General features: G+C 38.8%; 1 protein-coding gene across 1 annotated transcript; it reads left to right on the top strand.

Moving 5' to 3' along the window:
* The first annotated feature begins 4060 nt into the window (after window positions 1–4060).
* On the top strand, window positions 4061–4552 carry LOC142173390 (uncharacterized). The gene has a single exon (XM_075238971.1). The coding sequence runs from the start codon at window positions 4061–4063 to the stop codon at window positions 4550–4552; it is 492 nt and encodes a 163-aa protein (XP_075095072.1).
* Window positions 4553–23199: the final 18647 nt, after the last annotated feature.

The raw sequence follows: 23199 nt of genomic DNA, 5'->3' as shown, positions 1-23199 counted from the left end.
TTGATTAATGAAGGCTTTTCTTTATGCGGAGTAATTTCTATCTCTGTTGATTGTTTTGGGGTGTTATACACATTGTGTGGAGCCTTCGACTAATTATTGTGAAATTAATTGATTTGATTGTATCTTTGGAATTTTGGTTATGGCCATTGGGCAAATTGTGATATGAATTGATTTTGTTATGTTGCCGTGAAAATTTTCCGTGTAAATTGTTGTGTTGTGTGAGTTATTATTTTAAGGACATAAGGGTGGCATTTTACCGTTGATATTATGTGGGTCTAAGGGTGGCATTTCACTGTTGTTGTGTTTGTTGGAATATTGTCTGGGCGGAGCGATAAGGGTAGCGAAAGCGAATGCGCTTCTGCGAAGAATGTTTCGCGGAAGCGGAATTGGACAGGATGGACGGGAGCCACAGAAGCGGAATGGCTCCGCAGGTGCGAGTGCACAAGAACGAGGTTGTTACCGCAGAAACGGTCTCGAAGGTGCGTACTTCGAGACGCAGGTGCGCATGGTCAGAGTTTAATTAACTTTTGCACTTGCGATGGGTTGTTTGCAGGTGCGGCGTAGCAGGTGCGACCTTTTGGACCATAGAAGTAGGATCACTGGGCAGAATTATAAATCAAATGGTAAGAGTGTTTTCTCATTTTGGGAGATTTGGAACTCGGCTAAGGGCGATATTTGAGAGGGTTTTTGCTTCAATTGAATAGGTAAGTGAAGTTTAGTCACTTTTGTTAATGAATATTGATTACCCATTGATTATTATACTTGTTTATGTGAATTGGACGTGAAATTTGAGGATTTTAGACCATGGTATTGGAGAGTGAGATTTGGTGAATTGAGGTTGAATTGTGGATGGAATTGGATAAAATTAGTATGGTTGGGCTCATGATTGAATGGCCATTAAAAATTTGTGAATTTTGTAGGGTTCTAGAGTACGGGCCTAGGGTTGACTTTTTGGGTTGATATTTTGGGTTGACTTTACGTATTTGATTCAAGATTTTAGCTTTATCTTTTGAAATTATTTCCTATGGCTATTATTGATGGTATTAAGTTATTTTTGCTAGATTCGAGCCGTTCAGAGATTGATATGTGCAGGAAGGGATTGTTAGAAGTGTGATTTGGCTTACTTGAGGTAAGTATCTTATCTAAATTTTATTGAGGCACTAATTGTCTGAATTATTTGTGATAGCTAGTGCTATGAGTGGTGTATATGTATGGGCTTGAGCCCATAAGCGTGCACCGGGGTACTATTCTCATGCTCGGGATAGTTCTTAGGCTATGATAAGCCTTGAGTTGACTGCTAAACTTCAAGCTGTGATGTTTCTCCTATTTGTACCCCTCTATGAGTTATTTGTACCATAATTGAGATTTTGGTGAGGTTTTTTTCCTGATTGAACCTGATGAATTGCTATTTCGTGATGAAACTGTCTGTTCTAGCTGTGATAGCACATATAGGACATGCCTACACTGTAGCATGTTATTTATACTAGTCAGGAGTATAAAGCTTGATAATCGTTGGTCATGTACATGTAATCTCGTATACTCTCCTTCTGCGTGTTATGATCTGGACTGGTAGCATGTGACCATGCTAGGCGGATAGTGATTATTGGCACGTGAATTGTTTATGCGGTTGATATTATTAGCACATGAGATGTCCGTATACATCTAGTTATTGTTATTATTAGCACGTGAGTTGTCCTTGCAACACGTGAGTTATCCGTGCAACGTGTGGATATGGATCCATCCCCCTAGGGCAACCCTCTCATATTTCTCTCTTGATGGTATACACGCAAAATAGAGGAAAACGGATAAATTATTTGGTACGGATTTGGAATTATTGAGGTAAGTCTGGTTAGTGCTTGTTTTGAATTTTGTATTTCATCTTTACTTGCAATTTTTATGGTTAATTTCCTGATTTGTTTGCATCTCATCTTTATATGTTGTATCATTGATTGAACAGAGAACTGGAGTAATTGCACACACACATCGAGTTATTTTTTCTGTGCTTATTGACTTGATCACATTATTGTTATATATTTGTTAAATTGATGAAATTGTATAGGCTATAGCATGTATAATTTATAATTTTTGCTTCTTTTACCTCGTCGAGGTTAGTTATGATACATGCTGAGTATATTGGGTCGGTTGTACTTATGCAATACTTTGCACTTAATTATGCAAATCCAGGTGTTGGGACCAGTCATCTGTAGCGGAGTTTCCTGTTGAGTTGAATATCGAGAGATAAGGTAGAGGTGCATTCTCACCCGTAGTCTTAGCGCCTCTTTTCATTTGTAGTGTTGTTTTTAGTTCAGACAGTATTATTATTTAGCTTTTAGACTTGTATTTCATTGTAAAACTCATGACTATGTATTTATCAATTTCTGGGGGATTCACCAAGTATTAGCAGTATTGTGCTATATTAAGGATTCAGACTCATGTTATTTCTGTCTTTTCTGTTTATATGGTTTGTTATTATTATGTCAGGCTTGCCAAGTAAGTATGTTAGGCGCCAGCACGATGGGTTAAGATATTTGGGTCATGTAAAGAAGCTCAACACAATCCTCAAACACAAACAACAGAAGCAACAATTGAGGAGGAGCAATTTTTTTAGAGCAACTGAAGCAAAGGAGGAGTGTTGAAGATTTACTTCAATTACTATTGCAATTTTTAACATAATAAGTTACTTAGTTTTAGGTTGAATCTACTTTTTTATGAAAGAATTTTAGCAATAATATTCACTGGTTTTGCTCTAATTATTTGTTGATGTTTCTTATACGGCTAATATCCCTAGATTAATAAGAGAATATTGAATCCATGATTGCGTTTGAAGTAGCATAAATGGCCATGAGTAAGATCTGCTAAAATCTGGTTACTTAGCTTAATTATGCAACTTTTTGATGATACCAAAAGGGGAAAGATAAGTGTGCTTTTGCTTTGGAATGTAATGTTTATAACCTATTGAACCTGGTCCTTGATGATTTGTGACTTTAAATGGAAAGTGTTCTAACATTGTGTTTGATGTTGGGTTGTAATAAAACAGGTTCCATGCTTCTGAAAAGAAAAGAGTTTGTCGTCATCAAAAAAGGGGAATTTGTTGGCCTAAGTGGTTTTGTTTTTATGATTGACAATAGAACACATCTATGAACCAGGTCCATGGACAGTGTACACAGGATAAGGACAAATTCAAGCACAAGCCATGCACATAAAGGGAATAAGTATAAGTAGTGATATCTGATATTTCCTGAACGAAAAGATTGCATAATTTATAAGGAGCATGACTCCTTACTTGAAGAGAACTATATCCTAGATAAGGAAATAGTTAGAGATTGAAGTTAACTGGAACTCTTCCACCAAGGAAGAGTATAGCATTATAACTCTAGTTAATCCTAATCCTACTAACTCAATATATTTCAGTGTGTTCACTTTTACAGGTGACGCAGAAAAGCTGAAGTTAAGCAAGAATTGAGATAGGAGTTTTGCAAGTTATTCCTATGTATTTCAAGTGTGCGAACCTAGAGTTACATAAGCCAGATAAAAGAACCAGTTCCATGTATTTGTCTTTTATTATAGTTCAATTGTAGTAGAGCTTTTAAGTTGTACCGTTCAGCTTTTTTACAAGTATTTGTACTAGGTACTTTGAGTTATATTGTTCAAGTTAGAGTTAACTTGAAACTGTTGCAACAGTCTGTGGCTGGTTGCTACAAAGGTTAGAGGTAATCCTTAGGTTTATAAGAGTTTTGTAAACATTGATGTTTTGACTAAGAGTTATAGTGAAGTTTTGGTGAAAATCCTACTGGGAAGTAGGTCGTGGTTTTTCACCTTTTGAGCCTGGTGTTTTTCACGTAAAACTACTTGTGTTCTTTATTTTATGCATTACTTATTCCGTAATTGTATTGTAAGGAACAAGTAGAAGAACCTGGTCCTTCTATAATTCATTGTACGCGAAAATTGGATAACACACAAATCACCCTCCCCCCTATTGTGTGGTATTGAAGTATAAAACATCAATTGGTATCAGAGCAGGTTATCCTTGAAAAGGCTAACACCTTAGAAAAAGATCAAGATGAGTGTACCACCTAGAAATTGGGAAGGACAATCCACTACTAGGACACCACTCTTCAATGGCCAGTACTACTCTTGGTGGAAGACAAGGATGAGAGATCACGTACATGCAGAGGACTACGAGCTATGGTACATACTCACTAATAGTCCACTATCTACTTTGATAAAATATGCTACAGGAGAAGATGTGCCAAAGACAAGAGTTGATTGCAATGCTGAAGACTTGAAGAAGTGGGAAAAGAACACTAACGCCAAGAAATGGCTTGTCTGTGGACTTGGTCCAGATGAGTACAGCCGAATCCAAGGTTGTTCCACTGCCAAACCAATCTTGGACACACTGCAAGTGGCCCATAAAGAAACAACTCAAGTGAAGAGATCAAAAGGAACCCTATTATACTCTCAGTATGAAAACATTGCCATGAGAGATGGAGAAACCATTCAGGAAATTTACACAAGATTCACTAAATTAACAAATGAACTAAAGTCTCTATGAAGGATTATCCCTGAAGATGAGAGGGTTGAGAAGATACTAACTAGGGTCTTTCCAATCACATAGGAAAGAAAGATCACGACCATTCATAAATCAAAGAATATTGCTACACTTTCTTTTGATGAGTGGATTGAAAAACTCACAACCTATGAACTTAGAATACAAACCATGAAAATGGATGTGCCTAAGAAGAAAAGGAGTCTAACCTTTTCGAGCGGGCCAGAGGGTGAATTTTACCGATTTTAGAATATAAACTTTTGAGCATGTATTGACTATTCTATATAACATTTGACTAGTTTCTAATCGTTTGGCATCGAATTGAGGGTTTAAGCACAATCTTGGACCGGAAAATAGGCTTTGAGATGAGGTAAGTCTCTTTTCTAACCTTTTAAGAGGGAATTAACCCCATAGGTGAATTAAATTAATATGTGCTTCTATTTGTGGGGGGGCTACGTACACACGAGGTGACAAAAGTCCGTACGTAGCTACTAATTATACTTATGTCCGTGTAGTTTTAGGTTCACACCATGTTTTGTTGTCACTATTATTTGATTATGCTTATTAATTGCCTTGAATAGAGCTTAGATTTGGAAATTTCAAAAATTTAAAAGTTTCTAGTTGAATTTTTTGTTTTGAAAAGAATTGAGGGATAACTTGAGGAATCTATGTTCAACCGCATCGCAAGTATATTTCGCGAGCGGGGTAAATTTCCACTACTCTCATGGGAGCGGGTCGTTCACCTCGGCAGGTTAATAGATGCATCTATGGTTCATGTCGTTCGACCCTCGGTAGTGAACATAGTATATTTATATGTATTTTGGATCGGGTCGTACGACCTCGGCATAATTCGTGCGTAATGATACTGGGAGCCCCACTATGTTTGATATTGTTTCATTGATTTGAGAGGTTAAATGATTAAATGAGGTAAATCGATTTTGTAATTACTATCAGTGAAAAGATTGTTTATTTATTTCTTGCTTCCGAGTTCTATTATCATGGATATACCTCACACTTAATTAGAAATTTTATATATTTTATTGTTGGCTATAGTAAGTGTCGAAGTCAACCCCTCATCACTACTTCTTCGAGGTTAGACTAGATACTTACTGGGTACATATTGTTTATGTACTCACACTACACTTCTGCAGTAAATGTGCAGGACCTGAGGTAGGTGCATCTGGATATCAGTCCAACGCGCATCCTTGATGACTACGAGACTTTGCGATGAGCTATATTCCGAGCCCATTTTGCAGCAGCCGAAATATTCCTTTTGCTTTATTTTCTGTCTATTTTGTTTCAGATAGTAGTGTAGTATAGTACTCTTTTATATATTCTACTAGTAGCTCATACACTTGTGACACCAGGTCTTGGAGATTTATGCTAGTATGCACTTGATATTTTTGGGTTATTTTTCCTATCTCACTTGCTTTAAAAATTTTGATCTCTCATTTTTTATTAAACTTTTATTTATTATTTATGCATAAATTAAAAATCAACTATTTAAACCTTTTAAAGAAAAGATCTCAGAGTTAGTTCACGGTTGGCTTGCCTAGCAGTAACATTGGGTGCCATCACGGCCTATAGGAGAAATTGGGTCGTGATATCTCTCATTATCTAAAAGACCAAAGTCTTTAAAACCTAAAAATCTCTCAACCTTCTTTGTCTATCTACAATGATTCAATGGCTTCATTACCTGAAAATTCGAAGGCCACTGAGAACCCATCATCACCACCCAAAGAACCTTCACCCACACCGTCAACCACCCAAACCCCCAAGAAAGGGTGTGTCAAGATGCTTACTCATAAAGGGTGTAACGAATTGGCCAAGAAAATAAATGAGAAGTTACAGGCTAGTCAATCAGAGGAACCCCAAAAGTTAGAAGAACCTTTCAAGCATGCAACTGAGGGGGAAGAAATAGTTTTATATAAAATTGAACAGGTAACCTCTAGGTTTAAATTCTCTGATGTTGCTTTTGAGGTTGCTGAAAATCTTGAGAAAAGGTTTGTGTTGGTTGGTACAGTCGCTGGTATAGAATCTGAGTCTAATAAAATCGGTTATGAAAATAAAAAGTGAAAAGCAAAAGTGAGTAAGGGTGTTAAAGTAGATGTGAGGGGAAAGGGATAATGAGGAGCGGTTGAATCTTATTCACCCACTCCTATTTGTTTCACTGAAGAAATATGGGCTATGATGTTATGGAGTGAGGAGGCTGATGAGGAAGAAGAAAGTCTAAGAGAAGAGGGAGGAAGTAGGTCTGGAGATGCTAGTGCAGCAGAGGTATTGGTTAGGCTGAGGAAAAGGTTTCAAGAATTTGTTCCATCTTGGAAGGAGCCCCTCCATGACCTACTAAATGTGTCTGACAGATAAAATCCAAAGAAGAAGAAAAGTTAAGGAGTTAAAATCCCTGGAACTGTTATGAGTGGCAAAAAGAGAAAGGATGTCTCTTCTATCCCTGTAGAGGCTCCTTCTACGAGAGAAAGCACTACGAGGAGTCAGAAGAAACAGAGTGAGGCTGACCTAGAAAAGGCCTTAGCTGAGAGTAAAATGAAAGTTGTTGCTAAACGAAAGAAGAAAGTAGGTGCAACTAGTGAGACAATAGAGATAGAAGAGATGGACATGGTCCTTCATAATGAGGATGAAGCAAGAGAAGTAGAGGTTGTGACTCTCAGTGCCAAGAAGAGAAAAACTTCTAAGAAGAAGTCCCCAGAAAAGTCTGTTGAGGCAGAAAGCTCTGCCCTGTTAAGAAGAACCAGGTGTGCCAAAAAATTAAGAAAAGTTCAAATTATGGAGGAAGAAAGTGAAGAAGAGGAGACTGATTAAGAAACGGATAAAGTAGTGAAGTTCCATAAGAGAACAATCCTAAAAGGGAGGCTTCTTAGTGATTTATAAGAAGAGATGATGGTTCTGTTGCTGGAGAAATTGGAAAGACAATGTTGGAAGGACAAGGTCCTTCAATTGGAAGGGAGGTTAGACAGGGCTGAAATTTTGGAGTTCTTTGCTAATTGTGAGATCGCAAATGAAAGGGTCAACAGTGTAGTGAAAGGAGTGAAAGTGATCTTTGATGATAAAGATCTAGGGGAGATTCTAGGAATGCCTGCCGAAGGTTACAATGAATACAAAAAGTTGAAGTGGCCTAGCCTAGAGGACCTACCTACCTCACTTACCATCAACAAGAAATTTGCTGATAGAGATTTAGAACTACAACCTAGGGCTGTTTATAAGAGTGAAATGACACCTTTCCACAATGTGCTCTTTGGATTTGTGAACAAAGTGGTATTGCCCAGGCAGAAGAGAAGGCCACATTACTATCTTTGTGGACCTGGTCCATATGGAGTGCTTGGATAGTGGAAGGTAGATAAATTGGGTGGGGTTCATCATCCGACTCCTTAATATGGTAGTTTGTGGTATTAAAACTCATGTCATCCCCTATGGATTCTTATTGACTTTTGTGCTTCCTTACTTTAAAGTTCACATCAATAAATGGGACGATTGCACAAGTAAAGATTAGTTTGGGGCAAACAATTTGACTGACTGTGACTATGAATTTCTCACTGCTCCCAAGGACCTGGTTCATCTAAGTGGGTGCTCAAGAACAACAAAGTGAGAGCTTTAGAGCAGGAGAATGAGGCTAAGGATACTGAGATTAAGATACTGAAGAAGAGGCTGGCTGAAGTAAAAACTCAGAGGGACTCAATCAGGGCTGAGCCTACAAAGGAGAAAGAGAAGAATGAAGGCATTCCTCAAGACATGTTGAAGCTGCTTCAGGCCAGAAACCAAGAACCTGGTCCTTCCCAGTCTTAAACCCTTCCTAAGTCTAGTTTGTAACCAGCGACCCAAGTGGGATATTTTTGTTTTATTTTTCTCATGGTTTATTACTTTTTCTTTTATGCTTTATAGAAGAATCTTATAAATAATATTCACTAGTTTTTCTTTAATTGGTTGTTGATATTTAGTAGATGGCTAATATCCTTAGATTAATAAGAGAATATTGAATCCATGATTGCATATGAAGTATCCTAAATGGCCATGAGTAATATATGCTAAAATCGGGTTACTTAGCTTAATTATGCAACTTTTCGATGATGCCAAAAGGTAGAAGATAGGTTGTGCTTTTGCTTTGGATTGTGATGTTCATAACCTATTGAGCCTGGTCCTTTATGATTTGTGACTTAATAGAAAGTGTTCTAACATTGTGTTTGATGTTGAGTTGAGATAAAACAGGTTCCATGCTTCTGAAAATCACAAAGTTTATCATTACCAAAAAGGTGGAATTTGTTGGGCTAAGTGATTTTGTTTTGATGATTGACAAAGGAACACATTATTGAACTAGCTCCATGAACAGTGTACACTGGGAAAGGGCAGATTCAAGCACAAGGCATACACGTGAAAGGGGTAAGTATAAGTAGTTATATCTGATATTCCTTGAACAAAAATGATGCATAATTGACAAGGAGCAGGACTCCTTACTTGAAGAGAACTCTATCCTAGATAAGGAAAGAGTTAGAGAATGAAGCTAACTAGAACTCTTCCACCAAATAAGAGTAAAGCATTAGAACTCTAGTTAATCCTAATCCCACTTACTCTATATATTTCAATATGCTCTCTTTTATAGGTGACACAGAAACGCTGAAGTTAAGCAAGATTTGAGAGCAAAATAGCAAGACAATTTGCAAGCAATTCCTGTGTGTTTCAAGTTTGCGAACCTAGAGTTACATGAACAAAATTGAAAAACCCGTTCCATGTGTTTGTCTTTAATTCTAGTTCAATTGTAGTAGTGCTTTAAGTTGTACCTTTCAGCTTTCTTTAGAAGCATTTGTACTAGGTACTTTGAGTTGTATTGTTCAAGTTAGAGTTAACTTGAAGCTATCGCAACAACCTGTGGCTGGTTGCTACAAGAGTTATAGGTAGTCCTTAGGTTTACAAGAGATTTGTAAACATTGTTGTTTTGGCTCAGAGTTGTAGTGAAGTTTAAAAAAAAAAACTACTGGGAAGTACATGGATTTTTCACCTTTTGATCCGGGTATTTTTCACGTAAAAATAGTTGTGTTCTTTACTTTCTACATTACTTATTCCACAACTTTAGTGTAAGGAACGAGTAGAAGAACCAGGTCCTTCCATAATTCAGTGCATGCAAAAATTAGACCCCACGTAAATCACCACCTCTTGTGTGATATTGAAGTATAAATGTAAGACTCCGTAAAATTTCGTAAAGGAATTTAAGGTTTCGTTGTGCCGAAGTAGGCTTAAAAATACAATTTTGCGGCCTACTACGCGGCTGCATAATCCTTCTGCGGACCGCAGAATGGCCGCAGAGTGAAGCAGTGTCGGGGCAAGTTTGGAGAAAGGTCTGGGGTGAATTATGCAATTGTAGAACAGGTTTGCGGGCTGTAGAACCGTCGCAGACCCAACCCGTAATTTCCAGTTCAGGGGCACCAAATTGTGCGGCCGATATGCGGACCGCATATCCATTCTGCGGTCACTATGCGATCGCAGATTATGTTTCGGAGCTTCATTTTTCTGATTTTTGCAACCCGACTCCATTTTAATAAATAGCCTTTGGGGTTATTTTTTAGGGTTTCATATGATATTTTTAGAGAGAGGTGAGAGTATCTTAGAGAGAGAGAGAGAGAGAGAGAGAGAGAGAGAGAGAGAGAGAGAGAGAGAGAGAGAGAGAGAGAGAGAGAGAAAGAGAAGACCTAGCCATTTGTTCATCAATTCCTGCTCAAGGCTTGAAGATTTTACAAGGATCTTGCTAGGGCTTCAAAGAGGTAAGAATTTCTTTCCCAAATTCTTCAATTTCGAGTTTGGGTAGAAGATGGGTGATTCAGAGTATGATTCTTGGGTGTAAGAGTATTAATTATACATGCTTGTACCAATAAGGTTTGTGGAAAGATTGTTGATCTCAAATAAGTAAAAGATTGGGTTGTGGAATGAAGAAAATCTTGTAGAAGTACCTTGTAGCCAAATTTGCACACCTAGTGTTTGATAAAATGCTCAAATGAGCTGAAACCATGAATATCTTCCTAATTTGTGTTCAATTTTGTTATATCTCAAAATAGATTGGGATTTCTAGGATTTTCGAAACATTGTAGTAATTTAAGGAAAGCTCAACTCGAGGTATGTTAGCTAAACTCCTCTCTTAGAAATAAATCCCATGCTATTCATGTAATTTATATAGGTCTCGAGTGGTTCATTATAAAATTGGCTATTCTGAATAAGTTTATGTTGAAAAATATATGTTCAATATGTATACCGAATGCTATTATCATGTTATGTCATCATTTGAGAATGTGTTCAAAGTATGGGTTGTGCATTAATAATATTACGACTTCAAGTCAAGTTTAAACGAAGACTATTATGCCAAATTTTGTGAAAAATCTCTATGTGCCTAAGACTCTTAATTGCTCACATGTGTACTAAAAACTTTGATTTGTAATACCTTGTTGTTGATGATGATCATGTTCGAAAGTGAAAAAGGCGAGCATGAAATACTAAATATGGCCAACGTGCCAAGAATGATTATATAATTGTGGCCACCAGTGTCAATGAAATAAAAATATGTGAAAGAAGTATGAATCAAGATGATTGGTATAAAAGGATGATGTCTCGAATGATACGGCCTGGCCGATCGGGTAGTGATCGGACGTCATGCCGCACACATGGTGGTGATTATGCTAAAAATTATAATTGAAATTGTAATTGTGGTTGATGTCTCGAATGAGACGGCCTAGCCGATTGGGTCGCGATCGGACTCTGTGCTAAAAGTAACGGTGGTATTGGTATTGTGAACATTGGTATTGTGAATATTGGTATTGTGAACGGTGGCATATTAGTACTAAAGATCTCCCAACCTAAGATATGGAAAATTAATTTGAACACTGTCTTGATCCTAATTTGAGATTTGATGTTGTTTGTAGCTTCCACTGATATTAGAATTGTTCTTTCTTGTATTATTTATCATTCTATTGAGAGGGTGTTTTATCATTCATATTGGTACTATTCCATATGTTCTAATGTCCCTTTTGCCGGGGACATTGTATCTTCAATGGATGCAGGTGGTTCCGCAGCAGGAGACATTGATTAGTGATAGCGGTACACCCTCTTTCCAGCTGACTTGGTGAGCCCCACTTTATTTCGGGATCATGTATCTTTTGTTCTTTGTGTATTGTGTTTGAGGTATAGTCGGGGCCTTGTTGCCGGCATTATTATAATACTCTTTTGTATCTATTAGAGGCTCCGTAGACATAGTGTGGGTTGTATATTAGTGTTGGGAAATTCAAACAAGTTATGTTGTGTTTGAATTACTTGTTCCACTTCAGACCATGAAAAAAGTGTGTAATTTGAGCCTTTAAAATGAAGTAACTAACGGTAATGAGTTGGTATTGTATACATGGTCTCGTTATCGTATAATTAACGAAAATATGTATTCTCTGTATTCATAAGTGAGTTTGGGTAGAAAGTATCTAACAGGCTTGCTTGACTGGGTTCACTCGGTTGACTGTCAGTCGCGCTCTCGAGTTCGGGGCGTGACAATAAAATAGCAATAAAAATGGACTATTTGAACAGAAAATAGAAAAGAAGAGGATTTATGTCGTAAGCACTTAAATACTCAACAATAGGGAACTAACTCCTTCGATTGAAAGCTCAAACTAAGTACTACAATAGAAATCATAGGAGATCAACGAAGGCAATAGAAAAGATAACAGGAAAATAGTAACGGAGAATGGAGGGGAGATGAGAAGGGATAAACAAGAAAGAAGATGAGAAGCCACAAAAGAAGCTATGTTTCACTATAAAATAGATTTTAACAGTTCGAAGTTTATGGAATTGTTTTGATTTTTTATTCAGCGGTAAACAATTGTGCTCGCTAGATGATGAGAGTATGAAAAATATTCTCTTAACCTTAAAAAGTTCCTTAAAACATATAGTCACCCCGCTATTGATAGTGATAGACTTATTTTCTCGGGAAATAGTACAAGCAGAAGTTATTACTACAATTTATATATAGATACGAAGAGTTGATACTTCTCCAGATTTCTATATTGCATATAAACTAATTTTCCTGCAATTGGTGCATCAATTGAAAGAAATTTTTCAAAATTAAAATTAAAATTAAAATTTATCTAAGATTAACAATGTCTCAAGAAAAATTCATATGATTAACTTTATTACCAATTGAAAGAGAATTATTAGAAAAAACTATTAATAACTTTTCATTTCAAACATTTAGAAAAAATAGACTTGACATAATACATTTTATTTATTAAAAAAATTAAGTCAAAGCTCTCATTAAGGCTTGGCTTTACGCCCTAACTTTGTTGAGCCGCCTTTTGGGACGAGGAGATACAAACACTTTCAACAATATTCGCATGAACCCTACAATGGACGACCACTTCCTTTTAACGTGCTAACTTTGCTAAACTCAAATCCTAGTGGAAATTCACTTTCTTTGTTAGGTTGTTTAGTTCTCTTGCTTAAAGTAAAATTTACGTCATGCCCAAGTCCACAACGGGATCTCTGCTAATTTATGGGTTGCGTGGATAAATATTTGATGATTAAAAGTGATGGGAAGTCACAAAGAAACCCAAAGGAATTCATCGCTAAAGGTCTCCATGTGCAGCACTTTTGAGATCTAAGGTGCCACATATTGTTAGGTGTATCTCCTTAATTGTTTTTCATATTTGATTTTCTTATTTCTCGAAAGTCAATATAGTTACAATAATTGATTTTACCTTTTTAGAAAAGAAAAATATAATTCTTTTATATTTGGCTAGTCTTTTTTCTTGGAGTGAAAGGTTTTGGATTTCTATAAATAGAGGATCCTTCCTTCTTATTTAGTAGCATCCACGGTATATTCATATGGAGTTTGAGAATCTTGTTTAGGGGGAGAATTTCGGGAGAATTATTAGCTTGTCTGTAACGACCCGACCGTTCGTTTTGAGCTCTAGCACGTCGTCCGGCGATTTGAGACCTTGAGTAGCTTCATTTCAGGTATTATGACTTGTACGTGTGGTCGGAATCAAATTTCGGGAAGTTTGGAGTTGATTTGGGAAGAAAATTCTAAATTCGGAAGCTTTAAGTTGGAAGAATTGACTAAGGTTTGGATATTTAGTAAACGACCTCAGAATCGGGAATTTAAGGTTTCAATAGGTTCGTATGATAATTTCGGACTTGGGCGTATGTTCGGGTCGAGTATCGGGTGGCCCGGGAGTAATTCAGCGCCTAATACAGAAGGTTGGCATTTTTTTTAAAGTTTAAGAATTTCCTAAATGTGGGTTGAAGTGGATTTTGATGTTATTGATGTCCGTTTGGGATTCTGGGAGTGGGAATATCTTCGTATGGTGATTCTGGTCTTAGGGACATATCAGGATGTGGATTTGGAGGTTTGTAGGTCATTTCGGGGTAATTTGGCAAAAGTGAAAAATTTGAAGGTTTTTGGGAAGTTTGACCGGGAGTGGACTTTTTGATATCGGGTTCGGATTCTGATTTCGGAAGTGGGAGTAGGTCTATAATGTCAATTATGACTTGTGTACAAAATTTGAGGTCAATCGGATTATATTTGATAGGTTTCGGCGTCGAATGTAGAAGTTTGAAATTCTAAAGTTCATAAAGCTTGAATTGGTGTACGATTCGTGGTTTTGATATTGTTTGATATGATTTAAGGCCCCAAGTAGGTTCGGTTCGTGTTTTGGGACAGGTTGATGCGATTGGATGGGGTCCCGGAGGCCTCGGGGTGTAATTCGAGATGGTTTCGGACCAAGTTTGGTTGCTATGTTGCTGTTGTTGCTAGTGCTGGTTTGCCCTTCGCGAAGAAGGAGTTTGGACTAGACCGTTTTGCTCTACGCGTTCGTGATAGGGGAGTCGCATTCGCGAAGGCCTGTCAGCTGAGCTTCGCGTTCGCGAGCCTTGTCTCGCATTCGCGTAAGGTAAACTGGACCTGGGAAGTGTTGACCTACGCGTTTGCGAGAGTGGTGCTGCGTTCGCGATGGTCAGGCCTAGAAAGGCATCTTGTTCGCGAGCCCCTCTTCGCGTTCGCGAAGGAGGATTAGAAGCTGAAGCTGGTTATGCTTCGCGAATGCTAGGGCAGTGTCGCATTCGTGGAGAAGAAGGATGTTGTACTGGGCAGAATGTTTTAAAAACGGGGTTTGAGTTCATTTCACCCATTTTCCACACGGCTTGGGCAATTTTGGAGCTTTTCAAGGAAGTATTTTCACTATCTAATGTAAGGTAAGTTATTCCCACCTATTGCAAGTTAAATACTTGATTTATATACAAATTTAAGCTTGTAAATTCATGGAAATTAGTAAAAATTTGGGATTTTGAAGAAAAAATTAGAATTTGGTATTTTTGGATTTTACCACGAAATTGGACATGGAATTTGGAATAAATGATATAATCGAGTTCGTGGTGTTATGGGTAACATTTACCTTCGAAACATTTTGGAATCCGGGCACGTGGGCCAGAGGGTGAATTTTACCGACTTTTCGAGCGGAGTTGGAAACTATTTAAATTGATTAGTTATGGGTATTAGAACACGTATTGATTGAGTTGCACATTGTTTGCATAGTTTTTTATCGACAAGCATCTGTTTGAGGTGTTAGAGTGGCATTGGAGCCCGCTATGGAGCTTCTGAGCGAGGTAAGTCTCTTGTCTAACCTTGTAAGAGGGAATTTACCCCATAGGTGCTGTAAATAAATATTTGCTTCAAATTGTGGGGGCTACGTACATACGAGGTGATGAGAGTCCGTGCGTAGCTACTATTATGCTATTGTCCGGGTAGTTTTAGGACCCAATTCATAAACTATTTGGAAATTCTTGCACTATACTTGTTAAATTAAATTGTCTAATTTTATTAATATTTATTGTAGAAATTGTAAATACTGCTAATGAAATTCGTATTATTTTTGTATAAAACCTCATTAATATTTAAGTCAAATGCTTATAAAATATTCCTTCGCCTCGTCAGTAGATAAATGCATCTATGGATCGTGCCGCACGTATCTCGGAAGTGTACACGACACTCTAGATCGGGCTATATGACCTCGGCATAAATCGTGCAAATAATAATTACACGATGCCTTGACATTCTATTGCAGCTTGTGAAGATAAATGAGTTATTGGAAATTATTGAATTCTGAAAGAGTTATTTATTTCCGTTTGTTAAGAAAATTATTGTTATTCACATAAACCATGTTTATTTAAATACTCCTATTTTAATTTTTTGACCCATAGTGAGTGCCAAAGTCGACCTCTCGTCACTACTTCTTCGAGATTAGACTTGATACTTACTGGGTACATGTTGTTTACGTACTCATGCTACGCTTGCTGCACTTTTTGTGCAGGACCTGAGACATGAACTTTAGGCGGTCCTACCAATGCACCCCCGCGTTATCCCGAGCCTTAGTGGTGAGCTGTCTTTCTGAGTCGTTCTGCAGCAACTAGTGCCTCTCCTTGTATTTGTATTCTGTCTATTTTATATTCAAACAGTATTTAGGATTTTGTAAAATCTACTAGATGCTCATACACTTGTGACACCTGGTCTTGGCACACACACTAATAGAATTATGGTTTGAATTATTTTCTTGGTTTTTATTTAATTAGAATCCTTTATATTTTCTTAAATCTTGCAAGTAAGAAGAGTGTAATTACTCAAATATTTATTAAATGAGGAAATATATGTTTAATTCACTAGTTGGCTTGCCTAGCTATGATGTTGGGCGCCATCATGACCTATAGGTGAGATTGGGTCGTGACAACATAGTATCAGAGCACTATGTTCACGTAGGTCTCACAAGTTATGGGCAGGCTAATAGAGTCTTGTGGATTGGTGCGGAGACGTCTGTACTTATCTTTGAGAGGCTACATGGCTTTTATGAGCATTTCCCTTCTTGATTCCTTTATCGTGTGGTTTGATTTCATTAAGACTTATGCCTTTATTTCCTTCCTACTCATTCTTATACGATGTTGAGCGCTCATGTCAATTGGGCATCGAGGAGTTTCAATGGTACTACAGACGTGGAGCAGGATGTTTCTCCCTGCGCATTCAAATAAGTTATTATCGTCTTCTTGCGAAAGGAGGTTCTGTCATTTCAGCTCAATATCGATAATTCCTACGGTTTTGAGACTATGCACGGTGTTGGTGTAATGGTAGGGTGTATGTCTACATGTCAAACTAGTGAATGACTCACAAGAAGGATATCTCAGTGCATGATTTAAAGGTTCAGTATTTAATTCCAGCAAAGGAAAGGCGATCGGATTATGAATGTTCAGGTTTGGGCTGATGGAGTAACAAGACTTGGTATTTTCGAGCGTGGTGGAATTTTCATTGTGATACGGCATCGTCGTCCTTGTTTGAATGCATTTTCAATTTTCCGGTGCTAGGGTATTTTTGATTTTTGCCTTTGGGGCAGGGTGTAGTGAAATGGTGCCTGAGCTGCGGTGCGCAACGGCTCATGGTCGAATTGGTATTTCTAATGTGACAGCTCGAGAAAGATGATCTTCGAGGAGGCAGAAAGCTGGTAGCAATTCATTAGCTCAGGTTTATAGAGATGGATTTTTATTTGATACAATGCTGGGTAATGAAGAATGAGGAAGAACATGTGGGAGGTGTCTTATGGTGGTTAATTTACTAGCAGGTCAAGTATGAGAAGCGAAAGTCGGGAAGTTGCTTAAAGGAAATGGTTTGACCGAAGTGGGAGAGGCAGAGTATGGATTTGATGGTAGGATGGCCACATACATTGAGAAAGTGTTGAACGGTTTGCGAATTGCAATGGAAGGTGATTTTGTATACGCATTTTCTTGGAATGATGGTTACCGTATGGAGAAAGAGTGAATATGGCAGAAAGGGTTTGCTTGGGATGAAGAGGGGTGTGAAGATTTGACCAACGTTTCAGATGTGATATGACTTGAGTTTGGATGATATTGTTGAACTCTCAGTTGATGTTAATGAGGAAGGAACAGACCCATACAACGTCATGGAAAGAGGTCGAATATGAGATCGGTTGATGATTCAGAATATTCATGAAGAGATATAATGAAAGACTTAGAGAAATTTCGCGGTTAACAGTGCGGGGTCATTATAAATGAAAAGGGGGAATCGTTGTGGGCTCTATATAATGTAATGGTATTTTAAAGCTAAGTGGCGGAGCCCCACCATCTACAATTAGATCGTGTGTTTTTGGCTTGTGCAGCTTTTGGTTATCGGCGTATTGGTGGATTATTTGTGCCTAAAAAAATGATAAATGTGTGCTATATTTCGTCTTATCGATTCAGGTGCAAGTTTTGAGAAGACTCGGAGTCATGCTTCTTGTGGAGGTAATGTGCAGATTCAGCGGTTGCTTCTTTGTGAGGGTATTTATATATTAGCAGAGCAATGGGGTTTGGTTATATTCGAGACCAGGTCAAAATGGGTGACTCTTCACAACAGTTCAGTGAGTTCAAGAATTCAAGTCCGGTACTTAAGGATTTCGGGTCCGTTGTATAGTTGAGAATCGAGTTCTGTAGCGGATTGCGAACGGGACATGAAGTATTCTATGTTATTACCGGGTAAGATGTGCAGTATTGGAGAAAAGGAAGAAATACTTCCGGAATTGTGGGAAGTCTTGTGGCAGGGGTATACAAGTTGGATACGCCATTGTGCGCATGATGAAGGTATGAGGTAATTTATGGGTATTGATACGATGTAGTCTCGCGATTCGGGTCACTCAGGATAAGTTGAGGGCGGATTTAGTTCGTTGTGCTTTGACTGGAGCTGCTATTATTTCCAAGGCAAGTCAAGAGTAAATTTAAAGGAATTGGATCGGTTAGTAATAGTTGAATCAGCATGACTGTGGCAGTGATCAGCACATTCAGCGTGAAGCCTTACAGGAGGTTTGTGGTTGTATGCGTGGGTTCGAGCGTCAGCACAACTTGTTTGACTTGGGAGAGTATTTGATTCAAATGGCGTTGAGGTGTAAATGGATCTCCAGAAGAGTTGCGATGGTTTAGACCACAGCGTGAGGTTTGTATTTTCGGCGGGTTAGGGGTCCAGTTGCGTGTGGCATTGGTTCTTCTGAAATGAGTTGAACGAAGGGTTTTCTAGCCAACTAACTGTTCATTCTACTAGTAGTTTAGGAGTTATTATGAATTCTAGTATTTTTGCATTGCGGCATTTTAAGTGCAATGAGCGACATGGGAAATTGACTTAAAAATCAAGGTCGTGATCCGGTGTTGTCAAAAAGGTCACAGGCTCGAATGAGTAGGGAAGAATCCAGATGTTTAGGGGAAGCATGTGTTATCTTAGTGTCACTTGAGAATGGTATTCGGTGGAAGAAGTATGGTGTATTGGTTTTTGGATTGTGAATTACCTTACAGATTAGCACGGTCGGTAGTATAGGAATGCAGTTGTTACCACCTGGTGCGAAATGGTTGTGGGAGCGTACCCCACTGGGAGATTTGTATTGGTGTGGCTTGGTAGACACTTGATTGTTATAGATTGAAACCAAGTATGGAGATTTTGGTGATATCGCTAATGTGTGAGTTTATGCCAGAGAGGCATTCTATTCCTTGGGTTGTGGACTGTATGATGTTTGTTCCGGATTTAACAGATGTTATTGTGTGTCATGGAAAAAGGTTATTGTGGATCTTTGAAAGGATATTGGATTAGTATGATATGATCATAATTGGTGTGAGGTTCCTTGTAGCTTGTAGTGTAATGTGAGCAGGATGGCTCTCGAGATACAGGTCATTATCGCGCCTTAGTTGTGTATGAGTTTCGTGGCATGTGGCGCTATCCGTCTCCCTGGTATTTGTATTATGTACTTGGCGTGCTTGTAGTTGATATTCGGGTATATAATATTTGGATCGAGTTGCACGCCGCAACAATGTCATGATGGATCGGCTCTGAGAAAGGCTCACAATACTTTGTGGCCATTTTATTCATTGCGCGGGCTGAGAAGTTCCATCCTAGAGCTCGCTTTTCCTTATGTATCGCATTGTGGGCATCATACGAGATCTCGGTCAGTGTTTGAGGTGGCTTATTACTTGTGTGTCTTATACTAGGTGAGACAAGACCATTGGACCTAAAATCAGTGCAATCAGATTTGTGTAAGGTATATTGAAGAACAAATATTGTTATTTCAGTTCAGGATGGGGTAATGGCCCTTGTCAGGAGGAGAGACTCAATGATTTGTTGATTCGGCAGGTGGTACGAGTTTTTATACATTTTCTCTATCACAGCAGTATTATGAGGATTGAAACCGGTTTATATGCGTCATGAGATGTGTTACTGGCAACAGACTTGTGAAATTTCAGCTATTAAGGTTAGGGATGTTACTATATGCAACTGATTTATGTGGTGCGTGGTGTGATTTCAGCACAGATGCACAATCATGTTTTAGTACAGTGTGTGGTGATTGATACGGTATTGGTATGTTAGAATAAGGTATTGTAAAGAAATTCGGAGGTTGGAATTTGGTTCTAAGGCTTATTGATTGAATTAAAGGGAGGACCTTCGGTACGGCTCGAACCGAGGTGTCAAACTGAGATTGTGATGGCATGAGTAGGTGCACAAGGTGTTAAACAGTAATTGTGGACAATTCCGGAGCAATTCTTGACACGTTCGAGGACTTAAGTGGGGGAGAACGTAATGACCCGACCGGGCATTTTTAGATCTAGCGCGTTGCCCGGCGATTTGAGACCTTGAGTAGCTTCATTTCAGGTATTATGACTTGTACGTGTGGTCGGAATCGAATTTGGGAAAGTTTGGAGTTGATTTAGGAAGAAAATTCCAAATTTGGAAGCTTCAAGTTGGAAGAATTGACTAAGGTTTGGATTTTTAGTAAACAACCTCAGAATCGAGAATTTAAGGTTCCAATAGGTTCGTATGATGATTTCGGACTTGGGCGTATGTTCGGGTCAAGTATCGGTTGGCCCAGGAGTAATTTGGCGCCTATTACAGAAGGTTGACATTTTTTTTAAAAGTTTAAGAATTTTCTAAATTTGGGTTGAAGTAGATTTTGATGTTATCGATGTCCGTTTGGAATTCAGAGCCTAGAAATAGCTCCGTATGTTGATTTTGGTCTTAGGGGCTTGTCCGGATATGGATTTGGAGGTCTGTAAGTCATTTCAGAGTCTTTGGCGAAAGTGAAAATTTTGAATGTTTTTAGGAAGTTTGACCGGGAGTGGACTTTTTTATATCGGGTTCGGATTTCGATTCCGAAAGTGGGAGTAGGTCTGCAATCTCAATTATGACTTGCGTGCAAAATTTGAAGTCAATCGGATTTGATTTGATAGGTTTCGGCGTCGAATGTAGAAGTTTGAAGTTCTAAAGTTCAGAAAGCTTGAATTGGGATGTGATTCGTGGTTTTGATGTTGTTTGATGTGATTTAAGGCCTCGAGTAGGTTCGCTTCGTGTTTTGGGATTGGTTGGTGCGATTAGACGGGGTCCCAGAGGCCTCGGGGTGTGATTCGGGGTGGTTTCGGACCAAGTTTGGCTCTTATGTTGCTGCTGTTGCTGATGCTGATTTCGTCCTTCACGAACGCGAAGGGAATCCTACGTTTACGAAGAAGGAGTTAGGACTGGACCACTTTGCTCTATGCGTTTGCGATAGGGGAGTGTCACGACCCAAACCTAACCCGTCCTGATGGCGCCTATCGTGGTACTAGGCAAGCCGGCCTTTCCAAAACACTTTCAAAATTTAACAGAAAAGAATTAAGACATTTAAAATAACCAGAGATTTTCATAAAACGGGGGTAAAACCCAATTAAAATATAAGTGCAGAAAACTAGCCTGACACGGGATGTCACTAAGTCACGAGCATCTAACAACCAATCTAGAAATTAGAGTCTACTACAGTCTGTGCCAAATGCCCAAAATAAAAGATAAATGATAGTGAGAAAGGAGAAACAAGGACTGGGGACGCCGGCAGCTACCTCGTAAGTCTCCGATAGTCAGCTCACGCAAGAACTCAGCGAGCGCCAAAACCATACACACCTGGATCTGCACATGAAGTGCAGGGTGTAGCATGAGTACAACCAATTCAGCAAGTAACAGAATTAAATAAGGAATTGAGAAGCAGTGACGAGCTATATAAAAAAATACAGTTCATTTAAAAAGTTTTCAGTAAAGAGTGAGCATGCTTTCAATTCAAGTGGTGTACGTCATATCAATTCGAGCTCAAGTAAAACAAATATGAATCTTCCAGAAATTTCACAACAACATATAACAACTAAGTGCAACAATATATAAAAGCAAGCATAGCCTCTCAAGGCAGCAGTCACTCAACTCATCTCAACAACTCATACTCTCGGCTCTCAGCCTCAGTACACATTCTTAATAGGTACCTGCGCTCACTGGAGGTGTGCAGACTCCGAAGGGGCTCCTTTTAGCCCAAGTGCTATATCACTGCGGCGTGCAGCCCGACCGAATCATATAAGTAGCTATAAGGCTCGTTGCGGCGTGCAACCCGATCCACAATCCATAAATAGCCATAAAGCTCGTTGCGGCGTGCAACCCGATCCATATAACCTCACATAGCTCACAGCTCGGCACTCAGGCCCTATCTCAGTCACTAACCTCTCCAGCCCCTCGGGCTCACAAAATATCATAATAATCGGCCCAAATAGAGAATACAACAAGTATCAACAAGAAATGAGAGGGAACAGAGATATAACACACGAGTAGGACTGTGAATGAGTATAAAGTAACAATTAGCAGTCAATTCAACAAGTATACAACTGTTGCGGGTCCCAACAGTGATATCATATGGCCTAAGCAAAGTTTCTAACATGAAAGACAGTCAATTGCTCAAAGATAAGGAAAAACAAGTAATAAAAATGGCTATTTGACTTTACAGTCTCACGGGACGGACCAAGTCAAAATCTCTCACGGTGCTTGCTTACACGCCCATCACCTAGCATGTGCATCACCTCCAAACACTCACATCATACCAATCCTTGGGGTTTCATACCCTCAAAACTAGATTTAGAAACTGTTACTTACTTCAACGGCATAGAATCCTACTCCGGAATTCCCTTTTCTCTCGAATCGGCCTCCAAAAGCTCTGAATCTAGTAACAAACAGTACAATATCATTACAATTGGTTTAAGGGATCAATCCCACAAGAAAGCTATCAAATTAAACCCAAAAAGCTAAATTCGGCTCAACCCGGTCCCCCGGGCCCACGTCTCGAAACTCGACAAAAATTACAAAACCTGAAAGCCCATTCACTCACGAGTCTAACCGTACTAAATTCATCCAAATCCGACATCATTTGGTCTCTCAAATCCTCATAATCGACTTTCCAAAATTTCAAGCCCTAACCCCTAATTCCACTCCAAAACCCCACTAATTAGGTGAACAATCAACGGAAAAACACCATAGCTAAGGATAATTAGGCTCAAGGAACTTACCTCAGTGAATAGCCTTGAATTTCCTTCAAAACTCACCTCAAAAGCTCCAAAGTCCGAGTTCATAATTGTGAAAATGAGGAAAAATCTCGAAGTCCTCTATTTATACATTCTGCTCAGTGAAATCGCACCCGCGGTCCCTTTTGTCGCTTCTGCGATGCCACATCTACGGACTAAGCTCCGCTTCTACGGAAAGTCACTTAAAACCCCTGGCCACTTCTGCGACTCTCGACCGCATCTGCGATCATCGCAGGTGTGGAAACTAC

Source organism: Nicotiana tabacum, chromosome 19 (assembly GCF_000715075.1).
Source record: "Nicotiana tabacum cultivar K326 chromosome 19, ASM71507v2, whole genome shotgun sequence".
NCBI classification, from domain to species: domain Eukaryota; kingdom Viridiplantae; phylum Streptophyta; class Magnoliopsida; order Solanales; family Solanaceae; genus Nicotiana; species Nicotiana tabacum.
This window is presented reverse-complemented; position numbering and strand designations above follow the sequence as displayed.

Coding starts and splice junctions, on each gene's coding strand:
- LOC142173390 (XM_075238971.1), top strand. CDS start 4,061: ATGAGTGTACCACCTAGAAATTGGGAAGGACAATCCACTACTAGGACA.